Raw genomic sequence first — 12,214 nt, forward strand, 5'->3', positions numbered from 1 at the left:
TGAGTGGAGACGCATCATCCATATTTATGTACAGTAAATTAGCAAATCTCTCTGTATTTCACAGTATACCGGAGATTTCAATCTGGTGTCGGGTTTGACATTCCCGCGCTGGCCGGATTTATGCAGACTGCACACGCTCTATGGTCAGAGCCTGCGCACTAGAGACTTCTGCCAGCTGTGCCGGCTTCCGTAGCTCTCTGCTAACTTGAATGGGGATAAAATAATATTCACGGGGCTCTTCTAGACTTTCCAAATGTTATCAGACCGTAAGAGTAGGACGGAGTAGGCCACTGTAGAGCCTATGACGTAGAAGCACGTGTCAACGGTGTTTTTGTAATTACTGTCACTGCCAGAAGGGGGAGACAAAAGTCATGCACTCCAGCTTTAGTTTAAGATTCGTTGTTTTGGGGCTAAAACATATAAAACATATTAAAAATATGTCAACTAATTTATGTTTTTCGTTGAATTTTACACTTAGAAGGCCAACAGAACGAATTTTCACACTTTGTGTGAAGATCTCCTCAACAGGTTGCCCATTGTGGTCACTTGACAGGCGGTTTAATACAACCAAAAATAGATTTAATTTGAAATAGCCAACCGGAAAAGACGGTAATTATTTTTAATTCCGGTCTACTTGACGCCTCTCCACCTTTTCTTACTTTACTACCCCCTCAGGCCTCCTCCCCTCCTGTGAACTAACCACCTACAACACAAGTTTGACAGCTCAGCTTTTCTCGTGTTCACACGCAGAGCGCAGCAGCAGCAGACAGCTGGACTCTCCTCCACTGGGCTCACTTTTCCTTTTTTTCCTCTCTCTCTTTCTCTCACTTTGATCTTTTTTGGTAGATATGTGTGCGTGTTGCGTCTCCTGCTGGCTATGAGGAATTCTGTGTGTTCGTAGGATTGGTCACTTTCCCCTCTGGCTGTTGGAGAGAGTGGACCCGTTTTTTGTCGTTTGGCGTTGGTGTTATCTTTTTCTCTCTTTTTTTTTCTTTGTTGGACGTCGAAAGGGATCTAACTTAAACATGTCGAGGAACGCGGAGGAGGTGAACAAGCTCACTGAAAGTACATACAAGGTGGGTTGCTGGTGTGATAGGAGGCTGTGGACACAACAGGTGCGCCCACGAGAACGGGGAAAATACAGGTTGAGGCACAGATCCATGTGTCCACTGTTGAACAACTTGTTGTAGTTCCCAACATTGGCAGCTCAGGTGTTCTTAATTTAATCTCATTATGTTTTAATTAAAACTCATTAAGTTTATTTGGGTTGTAGCTGGATTTGTTCACTAATAATAAAGACAAAGATGGAGTGGAGGGCAAACGCACCTGGACTCAATTTACCTTCCTTTAAGGCTGATAAAGTAGCAGAATATATATTATGATGATATTAAAATGAAGTATCAAGACAGACTTTTCTGTATACAAGTTATTTTTCAAGGGTCTTGTGCTTCTAGTTAGAGTTATCTAAAATACCCTCTTTGTTTTCATTTACCTGTGTATAAGTACAATTTCCAGTCTACAGTGTGGAAACAAGTTTATCAACAGTTTGTGCTTTCTGAGAACCAGAAGTTGACTTCTAGTGAATTTCGATCACTTCTTTGAAGAAAATAGCCCCACCCTAGGAGTGCCATTTCCTCATTAAAGTGCTGCCTTCGTTGATCAGCATCATCTGAACTGCTCGGTGGTTTACTCTGGCATCTGTGCCATGTAGTAATTATTTCTATAAAGATAAGTGGGTGCTTTTGTAAGTGAATTGCTGTCCTCCAAAACAATTCTAGTAAACGGTCAATTGCCTCACATTGAGTGCTGTTAATTCATTTGGGTTAAAAGAAAAAAAAAAATCCACTCAAAATGAAGCCAAATGATGTAGCTTATCACACAGTGTCAGCCAGGTCTGCATACTTCACTCCACAGGTGGCACAGTGAAGGTTGAGTGTGAATAAAGAGAATTTAGAGGGGAAAAAAGAGACTCAGTTGCTTTTCTCACCCTCTTCATAGCATTTAGCCTCCTTGAATAGCTTTTATCACTGGCCTCCTCTCGGGACAGCCCCCACAGCTCCTTGGTGTGATGAAATGCAGGAAAAAAGACTCCAGGTTTAATAATTTAGCTGGCTGTGTGTGTGTGTTGTGCGGTAAGATTATACAGCAAGCTCCTCGGCAGCCATCACCTCTGCTGCTATAATCAACAATAGCCCAGAATACTGTGTGTTTGCAAGAGCAGGGCAACAAATAAGGGCTACGTTGTATTGTTTGTGGTGCCCGAGGATGTTCTTAAGGTGAATGAGTTCAGTTTTTACATCTTATATGAATTCTGATGTACAACAGTATGTCAAGTTTTACATATTTCTTGAATTATGAGACTGTGCAGTGTTTTTAGCATTGACAGAATGACAGCTCCTAATGGAGTCTGAATTCATACATGTTCTAAATCAAATTACATAGCTTATTCATAATAATAAACCTCCTCAGTTGCATGATGCAGGGTGTCATTTCTTATGTATGCTGTCATCAGAGTGACAGTATCTGTAGGTTGAATGCCATTTATTGACAAAGGTGTGAATCAGGAATGTTGATCATTACAAGGCTCTTGAAACATTGTTTGCCTTGTGTAACTTAAGGTGGATTACTGATGTTTTATCATTTCCTGCATTCTGAGCTTGGGTGTGAACTTAAGCTAAGCCCTTATCCTCTCATAGATATTCGTCACAACTATGTTAGACACTGCATAAAAGAGAGAGAATAGCTCAATACTTTACATAATAACATAGATAAGTACTCAGTCTAAGACATGATTATAAATGATAGTTCCACTCTGTGACATTGACCAGGGAGTTTTCTTGAATGGAGACCACCAGCCCTGTTGGTTTTGTCCATCTAAAAATTCACAATGCTGTGTTAAACATCTTGATATGCATTATACTCAATGTGAATGTTCTTCTTGGTTTTCTCAAATTATTGCAATTATTCTTTGTGTGTCTTTCTATGACATCCTCTGTCATGCAAATTAAGATAGCTTGCAAGGTGAATTTGTGCCTAAAGGTCATAGGTCATAGCTCCTGTTAATGATTAGCCAGCAGGGTTTAACTTATTTACATGTCATCTCACTCAGTAAAAATGAAAACCTCAAATGACGAAATAACCAAATGTCTCTCTCCTTTCGTCTCCACCCACTCAGAATGTGATGGATCAGTTCAACCCAGGACTGAGGAACCTGGTCAACCTCGGCAAGAACTATGAGAAATCAGTGGCCGGTGAGCATTTTGACTCTCTTAATAAACATTTACAGTAACTTAGAGTTTAGAGAGATACATGCTTGTAACATAAAAAGTTAAAGATTGGCTGGGAGAGTAAAGGCTTTCACCACTGAGCTATTCTTCTTGCTCATTTCCACTAACAGAAAAAAAAGGATTTCAAAGGCCAGATCTGAATATTGTATTTGCTGTAGGTCATTGTCCAATGGTCCTCCACACACCGTAGGGAACCTATATTTCTCCCAAACTTTTTTGATAAACATTAATAATCATTTTATCATTTTCCCAGCAATGACCCTGGCGGGAAAGTTGTATTTTGATGCAATGTCTAAGATTGGGGAGAATGCTGCAGTGTCTCCTGTCTCCAGAGAATTAGGTAAGTTTCCATGTTGCCCTCTGTTCTGGCTCTCTGATGGGATAAACTAGTGAAATCTGCAGACTGTTGAATGAGTTCCTGCCTTTCTCAAATAGTTGTTTATCTCACTTGAGTGTCAGAAGCATTCATTATTGGTTTCCAGGGGTGCCTCTTTAGAGTACATGTCTGCAATTTACCTGTACTGGCTGAATAGTACGTTCTGCAGATCAGACATTAACAGTTTCACATAAGTAATCATTTATATGAATGCTGTTCTAAAGTCAACATTAATGATAGTAGTGTTTTTTTTATCAAGCAGTGCCTCACAATCAGTAAAAACAAAACTGACAAATGGTACATTTCTTTAAAAATCCCCTCCAGACAAGTAGACATAAAAATACTCTGCTTTGAATTATATATATACAACTATAACAAATTGTGCAGGTGAGGTTTAGAAAACCCCTAGAGACTTATGAAAGTAATCTCACCTCATTATGCATTATAAGCAAATACAAAAGTAATGTGATCCACAAAAATAAGCAAACAAGCAACCATAGAATCAAAAAGCAAACATAAAGTAGGCATAAATCCAGCAAAGACATAAAATAAATAAAATAATGTAATGTGGGTTTGTGTGTTTTGGTGTATGTGTGAGTGTGTGCGCACGCTTACTAAAGCATACTTGTGTTAACTCCTTATGAGAGAGAGAGAGAGAAAGGCCAATTATAATCAGATATGATCAGTGTCTGATATGGTTTTTCCACAAAAATGTATGTACCTTATTAAAATCCTGAAAGTGGCATCTACTCTTCTTCCCTCATCTCAGAAGTTTAAGTGCTGGACACACGATGTCTCCTACTTCACTGTAAAGTCCATTCTCAGTGTTTGTGCACTGGAGGATTCAGGTTTCCACATCACACTGGTGTAAGTTGCATTCTGGAGTGGAATCTTCCAAACTAGTTGTGATGACACAAATCATGCCTGTAAGCCCCACCCCTTAAAATTAGATTTTACATTAGCAGAGAGACACTTTGCACTTCCAGTAGATGAACATGAAAACAAACTCTGCACATACATCATTCTGCACAGTGTGGCTCAAATATCCAACTGTAGAAAAACCTTTTTTGAGTGGAGGGAGACTTCAAGCTAAAGATCAAGGAGGCAAACAGCTCAATCACAAGATAAAGCAAGGTAACATAAATAGCCCCAGTCATAAGTTTATTTCTAAAAACACTTGGTCACCTTTATTCAGAAAACCTGAAGTGGGGATCTGGGGACGCCTGATAAGGATTCAAAAGTTTACAAAAAACATCAAGTGGACAATTCATGCAAAGCCTTAAATGTAATCTACAAAATATGAAAAAACCTCCAGCCAGTCACTGGTGCAGATGTGGCCTTGACTCTGCTGAATGTTGAGCAAATTGTATTGTTTTTGTAGGAAGAAAGTAAGCAAAATGAAGTTAAACTTTATTCTGTCTAATGTTCTCCTTTATCACTGAGATACATAAACCAGGAGCACTGTAGCTTGACCACAGCAGCTGCTATACTTTGATTACTGCCGACGTGATGTTTGTGATGGAAGTACTACGCTATGTGTGATAAGCTTAGAGATATACTGTGGAGCAGGGTTTGTTTGGTCCTCTGTTTGTTTCTAGTCAACTCCCCAGGCTTCAGTTCCCACAAGCTAATTTGCAGTCCAAAAATGTCTGGCGTCTTAACTCATTGCCACTAGTGGCACACGTTGATTTAACCACTGTATGATTCTCAACTCCCCTGCCGATCAACAGAAAAACTGCTAATTAAATTCAGCAGCACAGTAGGAAGTGCCACCTGGTGTTTTACTGGTGTCGGTCTCCTGGTACACTTAAAGTGGTACTAAACCCCAAATGATAATAACATTCACCCCGTGCAAACTGTTTTTAAAAAGTATGTTTGCTCCTTAATGAAGAACTGCAGGCGAGGTCAGCTTGAAATCATGTTAGTTACAATGGATTCTAATAGTGGAAAGTTTGTGTGTTTGTCAGTGGTTTGAAAAGTTTTGATACTTTAACAGTCAGCTTTGTCTAATTTTACAGGTTGTTGATAGGGGTTTGATCCTGTTTTGAGTGCTTTATCATTTTAATAAATAGTGTTGTGCACATGTTGAGGATGTGACTGTGTGTTCGCTGTATTTTAAGACAGCCTGTATTTTCCACATTGTGGAGAGTAAACATAATAACATGACACTCAGTGATTTGCCATCTGGAGGTTATAAAATACACTCTGAGTGTGCAGTAGAGGCACTTTCTCCATCAGGCTCTGGAAAACAGACTGGCACATCATGACATAGTGCTCTGTTTTAAAATATTAAGTGATGAAAAGACTCAATACTGTTGGATTTCAACTTTAAAAAACACCCAAATTGCTTAAATGAGGCAGCTCGGTTTGAACTCATTTCCACCTGGATTTTATATCTGCATGCATCAAAGGATGTTGGTTTGTGCTGTAAGAGGATAATAATCAGAACAGTTTACAGTAATCCAGGTCTTTTTGTGGTGAGTACAGCCTGGAATATGTTTCCTGTAATAGGAAGTGAAGAGGAAATGAGAGGAGGGGCACAAACAAATTGCTGACTATTTCTGGAGTCTAATTAATAAAACAATAAACTACAAAGTGCTGCACACAAATAAACAGAGAAAGCCCCCCTTTTAAAAATAAGCAGAAAATGATACATGATTTGTGTAGGGTGGAGTCATGATGTCCAGGCTGAGTCAAACTCACCCCTGACCTGTGGACACACTCCAGTACCTGCTAATCCCTGTATGACAGAGACAGACAGAGAGAGAGAGAGCGAGACACTCTGGTCTCATGACAGCTCAGTTTAGTCTGAGTCATTATGGGGGATTATGTGGAGCAGGAGGTGATTAAATACACACCACAAACAGTCTCATCTAATCTAATGATCTCAGCCTGTAAAGCTGAATGCATTGCAACTGGATTCTGAACTATACACACCGCTATTATCAAGCAGGACATCTGACACTGAATGCTGTCAGAATTGCAAGATTACAAGACTCTGTTTAAAGAATGATAATGAGAATGAATTTCTTCAAAGAACAGAAAGTCATCTTGCTTCTGAGCCTGCTCGTGGACGTAGTGAAGCTGCCCTGTCAGAAACCTGAGCTCCAGTGACGCGTAGCCAACCAGAAACCAGATACTCTTGAGAGGCATTGGAGGACCAGTGCACGTCGTCCTCCTACCGTCTTCCTTTAATTCCTTTAGTCTCCCTCCTTGTCCTCCTCCTCTGCCAGAGTTCAAATGTCAGCAGTTCTTTCATTCAAGCACCCAGATATCTGACTTGTTTCCTTCTCTGGTCAGACCTTACTGTGTTTGAGGTGAAACAAAGTCTTAATGATGCTGGAAACTAACATATATTGTTGGTTTTCCTCAAAGATTTTTGACAAAAACCCCCACAACTGTTAGCCTAAGCCTATGAGACACTATGACTGTGCAGCATTTTGTTGCATGCAGGGAATTTAATCTCATCCACCCTTGTCCTTTTTACAGCAGAAAGGGCTTTGCAGACGCTCCATAGACACACACACACACACACACATACACAAAAACAACACACACATACGCCGTCCTTTGATGCATCCTGGCCTGTTCAAATGGCATCAGGCCCACTTTACATAACCCAAGCATGTTTGCATGGTGTGTCAGGTGGCTGTCGGCGATGCCAGGATTATTTTGCCCACAGTCAGTCAAAACAGTGGAAGAACTGTGGGCCGCTTTGCATGCTACCAGCAAAATGTTGTTTTCAAAATCAGTTCAAAAAAAGGGAGGTTTTTTCATTTTTTTTTCCTTTTCTATATTTTGAACACATTCAGTTCTATTTCACTCGCAGAACATGTCCTCCTACAGTATTTAACTTTATTTCCTCTACTTTATCTCTGCTCCACAGTAGTCACAGAGCTCATAGCTCAAGAATGGAGCTTGATAACACTTTTTTTTATGTTAAATCAGTTGCAATTAAGTGATCATTGTTCATAGAATTCATTCAAAATAACAAGGCTGAGGCTTCTTACACATACACATATAGATGTGCATGACACACCAATCTCTACATCATAGATTATGAAAGAAAATAAAGAACAGTAGCATTTTTCCCCTGTCTTTGTCGCACTTGCTGTTCTATAGGACGGAGTAGGAGAACATGACATGTTTGCTTGCATAATTTTACACCTCACCAGAGGCAAAGGAGATGTGATTTAAATCACTCAGCTGTCTTGTTCAAACAGGACATACTGACACTATGACATGAACTACAAAGCCTAAAAAAAAAAAAAAAAAAGCCGGCTCATAGTGTAGGTGTTCTGCTGTCTTTCTCATAACTGTCTTAAAGCTGCACCATTATATTAGCAGCATGTTAAACTGAATTTCTGATCATAAAAGTCTTTGCACTTTCGTATTTGCATATGGCTCCAGTACTAAAAAGAAATACTTTACTTCTCATTTAAGTTTGCTGAATTGCCATATGCTTCCTTTTTGTGTTTTAGGCAGCAGTTATCAACCCTGTACTAGTGACTGCAATTCTGCTTCACAAAGCTCAGTGTGTCCAGCCACGACTCCAGACTCATTTACTGCCTGGGTAAACAGGGCTGTAGGCAGCATGTCTGTATTGTGTGGGTTTATCCACCGTAGGTTTGGTTTTGTTAGCTAATGGCGACGGATTGCTTCTAGTGTGATATCTACATCATGACACACTATTGCCCTCACACCTTGCTCAATTGAGCACACCTGTTGCCCGGCAACGTTGTGTACAGACCATGGCAACAATAAACAAATGAGCATGAACTGCTGGTAGAAAAAGACAGTTGATCCCTGTGATGTCACTGTAGCGAATGTGTACAATCAGTAACATGTAATGACATCACATTCGCCATGATTTCATTAGTCAAGTTTAGTTATGTTAATGACTCACTACTTCTGTGCCCTACAAACAAACCAGTCTGTCAGGTATTTGAATCTTTACCACACCTGCTGACGTTTTTCAGGTGAAGTTGTTCGTTTTGCAAGATAAAAAGGGACTTAAGTCAGATATGTTGGGCATTCAGTCCTGCGCAGGTCCTTTTAGTGGGTGGTTTACTTTAAATTCTGCGTCTTTCTGAGTAATGCGCTGGACTTTTCTTACCCTCTGCCATCACATCACCCCTAATTCTCTCTCTCCCATATGTCTGTTTCTTGCCATATCCAATGCTCAAGCATACCTTTTCCTGTCTCACTATATGTCTCCTTTTATACATTTTCTCCCCTCTCCTCTTATCCTAGCCTTTGCCCATCACCCCCACGCGTTCTCATTTCCTTTCCTCCTGCCCTTTCTTCAATGATCTGATGGCCTTTATCTGCTGAGCTGTTTGAATTGCGCTGAGTGAAAGAGCCAGTCTCACCATAAGGCGAGGTGGGGCAGGCAAGATGTTGAAAGACAGAGCGGGGAGGGGCTGTTTACATACTGATGAATGCACAGGTCATAGTGATACATCAGACTGGCAGCCTGTTGAACAGCTGTCATTGGTTTACATAGTTAATTTATGCACATCCGAACACTGTTGAAGGAAAGGATTTTTTTTCTATTGGAGGTGCCCCACTAGTGATGGAATTACCTTATTGATTGTTTTTATTTCATTGTAAATTTCACTCTGAAGACAGAGAAATACTGTCACAAGAACAGCTGTTGCCTTTTATTTATCTTTAGAGAAGTCTTCTTTGAGGTTGTGAAAATATTTAAGGAGTAAGTGTTTATTTAGCAAGTGATGACCCAGCTTCTCCATTTGTATCAAATTAGATGTTCATGTGCTCTGAAGCAGAAGCCGCAGTAGCTTTTACACTGCAGTGGAAATTCTGTGTTCGAAAAAACTTCTCAAGGTTTTATCATTATTAACTCTGCTGTGTACAGTGCAGCTGTGGTTGTTGGCTACTGAGGGATTTTTAGTGTTGACATTTCCTCACTGTACACGGAAATTAAATGCCTATGGGAAAAGCCCAGTATGGGAAAAAGTCAAAACATGTGGTCTCAAGTTTCCACTTTTTTTTTTTTTGCACACATACATACACACACACACACATATATTGTCCCTCTGTGTCTACCAGTCACAAGGGGTGTTAAAAATGGTGTTTGTCAAGGGACCGCACCAGCCAAACACGTACACTTGAGTGTGTAAACACACACATTCAGGGGCTTTTTCAATCTGTGAACGCTATCCAGGCCACAGACAGTATGATAGAAACAGACACAAGTCAGCTTGAAGGCCATCTGGCTCAGATTGGTGTTCTCAGTGTTGCATAATGCTGCAGAGCTTGAAGCACGGGTTTATTGTTTTGATTTTAGCACTTTAACATTTTACTTTTTGTTAAAGCAAGCTTCATATTCATTTGTTTGTTGTATGCTTCTTTTAATGAGAGACCCTTAAAAATAATTGTGAAGTACTGTAAATTCAAGTATGATTTTTGATAATTTTTATGTTCACTTTTAAATCACTGACAGTGATCACTGCAGCAGGAAGGTCAATAGGAAATGTAATTACAATTTTCAACTTAATGATTGTGCTCTATAATCCTAATTTGATTGCTTTGGTGAGCAACATGCAAAGACAGAAAGTTATAATATGTGGCTTCCTGCCACCTGAGCTCTTTTTGATTAGCTAAGCAGTAGGTGGTCCAGTTTTTCTAGTCCAGGCACATGTGTTTATTTTCGTTTCCTCTCAACGTAGGAAATCCTTTGTAACATAATCTGTTGCTGGTGACATTCGATAGTTTTTTGGGTTGCAAATGACGTGCATCATTTTACAGCAATACATTAATTCATTCCTGCTCACTGTGATTGGACACTGATGTCAGTGTTGCAAAAGATCTTTTAGATCAGATTATTTGTTCTGTTCAGCAAAGACAGAAAGAAAAAGCTAATAACACCAAACAAATGGATTACTGCTAGTCTGTCTTTCATCAGACATTAACCAGTATATTGTTTCTCTTCCTCCTTCTTTTGTTCTCTCTGTCTGGCAGGTGTAGTGCTGATGGGGATCTCAGAAGTCCACAGGAAGGTTCATCTTGAGCTGGAGGAAAATGTGAGAGCAAGATATGTTTTTGCACTTAAGTTTTGCGCGTACATACTTCCTGAAAATTCCTGCATAACCTAATTGCTCCCAAATTGCATCGCCTCACTTCAAATGCACTTCGTCTGACACTCTCACTCTCTGAACCCCCCCCACCCCCACATCGACTACAGTAGCATCATGGACAGGCAGAGAAAGGGAAACAACAGGTCTGAGTTGTAGGAGCAGTTGTTCCGACTGTAAACAGGGGGCAGGCCTCAACATGCCCTGAGAAAACACCAGCTGTAACTGCAGTCAGAAAGCTTACTGTATGCTAATGCTAACACCACAGTAGGGCTGCAAATAAGGATTATATTCATTATTGATTAATCTGTTGATTATTTTTTCAGTTAAATAAGTTTAGTCTTTAAAATACCAAGGTAGTGGACGCATACTCATGGAAAGTTTCCAGAACCCAAAGTGTCAATAGTTTATTTTGTCAGAACAACAGTTAAAACTCAAAGGGATGTAGATTGTGATTATATGAGACAGAGAAAAGCTGTAAATTCTCACACTGGATAATTAGAGGATTTTCATTTGATAAATTACTTAAAATGATTAACTGATTATTCAAATTGTTTTTGATTAATGTTCTTTCCATCCACTAATTGATTAGATAATTTCAGCCGTGAACTATAGTAAATCTTGACATAGTAGCAAGAAGATTCTTTTATTAAAATGCACAAGATTGCTGCTCAGGAAAATAATTAATACCACAGTCTGAAAATAACCTGTTAAATGAGACCCTTGGGGCAGAAAAGTTGTGAGGCACTCCTCTGAGACATTGTTGCTAACAGCATCAGTGGGTGGGTTGACTTGTTAATGGACTCCAGTTGGTGAGTCACAGCATCAATACGAGTCAGAAAAAAAAAACGATAGAAGAAAACCTTTCACCAACATCGAGGAGTGTTTGTTATGTGTGTGACAAGGTCTCTGTGGTCCTCTCTGTGTGTGTTTTGTAACGGGGCCTTCTAGTTCATTGATCTGCCCCATGTGGGCGCCGGCGCTGTGTGGCAACAAGGCTGCGGCGATGGGAGCTTCGACACCCTCATACTAATGAGAGAGAGCCAGAGCTGAAAGAGAAAGGGAGAAACTGAGAGAAGTCTGTGGGCATTCCCACACTTTGTTTCTGACTCATTCATAAGCGCAACCTTGGACTCAGCTGTCACCCCCGCACACACGCACGAATACACTCTAAACGATCACTCTGCGTTTCTCTTTTTTGAGACTTACAATATTTTCCCTGTTTGCTGCTGACACAGTGTAGCACTCCTCCATCCTCCCATCAAGTTTATAATCACCAGTGTGTCTTCTTCCCATCTCCTCTCTCTTGTCCCCTCCTCCTCCTCACCTGAAGTTTAAGAGGTTCCACAGGGAGATAATAACCGAGCTGGAGAGAAAGACTGACATGGATGTCAAATACATGACAGTGAGTAGTTTCTGTGTACGTGTGTGTGTGTGTGTGTGTGTGTGTGTGT

At 40.2% G+C, this 12,214-nt stretch overlaps 1 protein-coding gene across 1 annotated transcript in view; it reads left to right on the forward strand.

Moving 5' to 3' along the window:
• The window catches only part of baiap2l1b (BAR/IMD domain containing adaptor protein 2 like 1b), a 30,626-nt gene continuing 18,412 nt past the window's right edge, over positions 1 to 12,214 (forward strand). The window contains exons 1-5 of the mRNA XM_067616275.1: positions 1 to 1,076; positions 3,176 to 3,251; positions 3,541 to 3,627; positions 10,648 to 10,709; positions 12,094 to 12,165. Of these exons, the coding sequence (XP_067472376.1) occupies positions 1,026 to 1,076; positions 3,176 to 3,251; positions 3,541 to 3,627; positions 10,648 to 10,709; positions 12,094 to 12,165 (348 nt within the window). The 5' untranslated portion in view covers positions 1 to 1,025. The remainder of the gene's footprint in view (positions 1,077 to 3,175; positions 3,252 to 3,540; positions 3,628 to 10,647; positions 10,710 to 12,093; positions 12,166 to 12,214) is intronic.

Source organism: Thunnus thynnus, chromosome 17, assembly GCF_963924715.1.
Source record: "Thunnus thynnus chromosome 17, fThuThy2.1, whole genome shotgun sequence".
Taxonomy (NCBI): domain Eukaryota; kingdom Metazoa; phylum Chordata; class Actinopteri; order Scombriformes; family Scombridae; genus Thunnus; species Thunnus thynnus.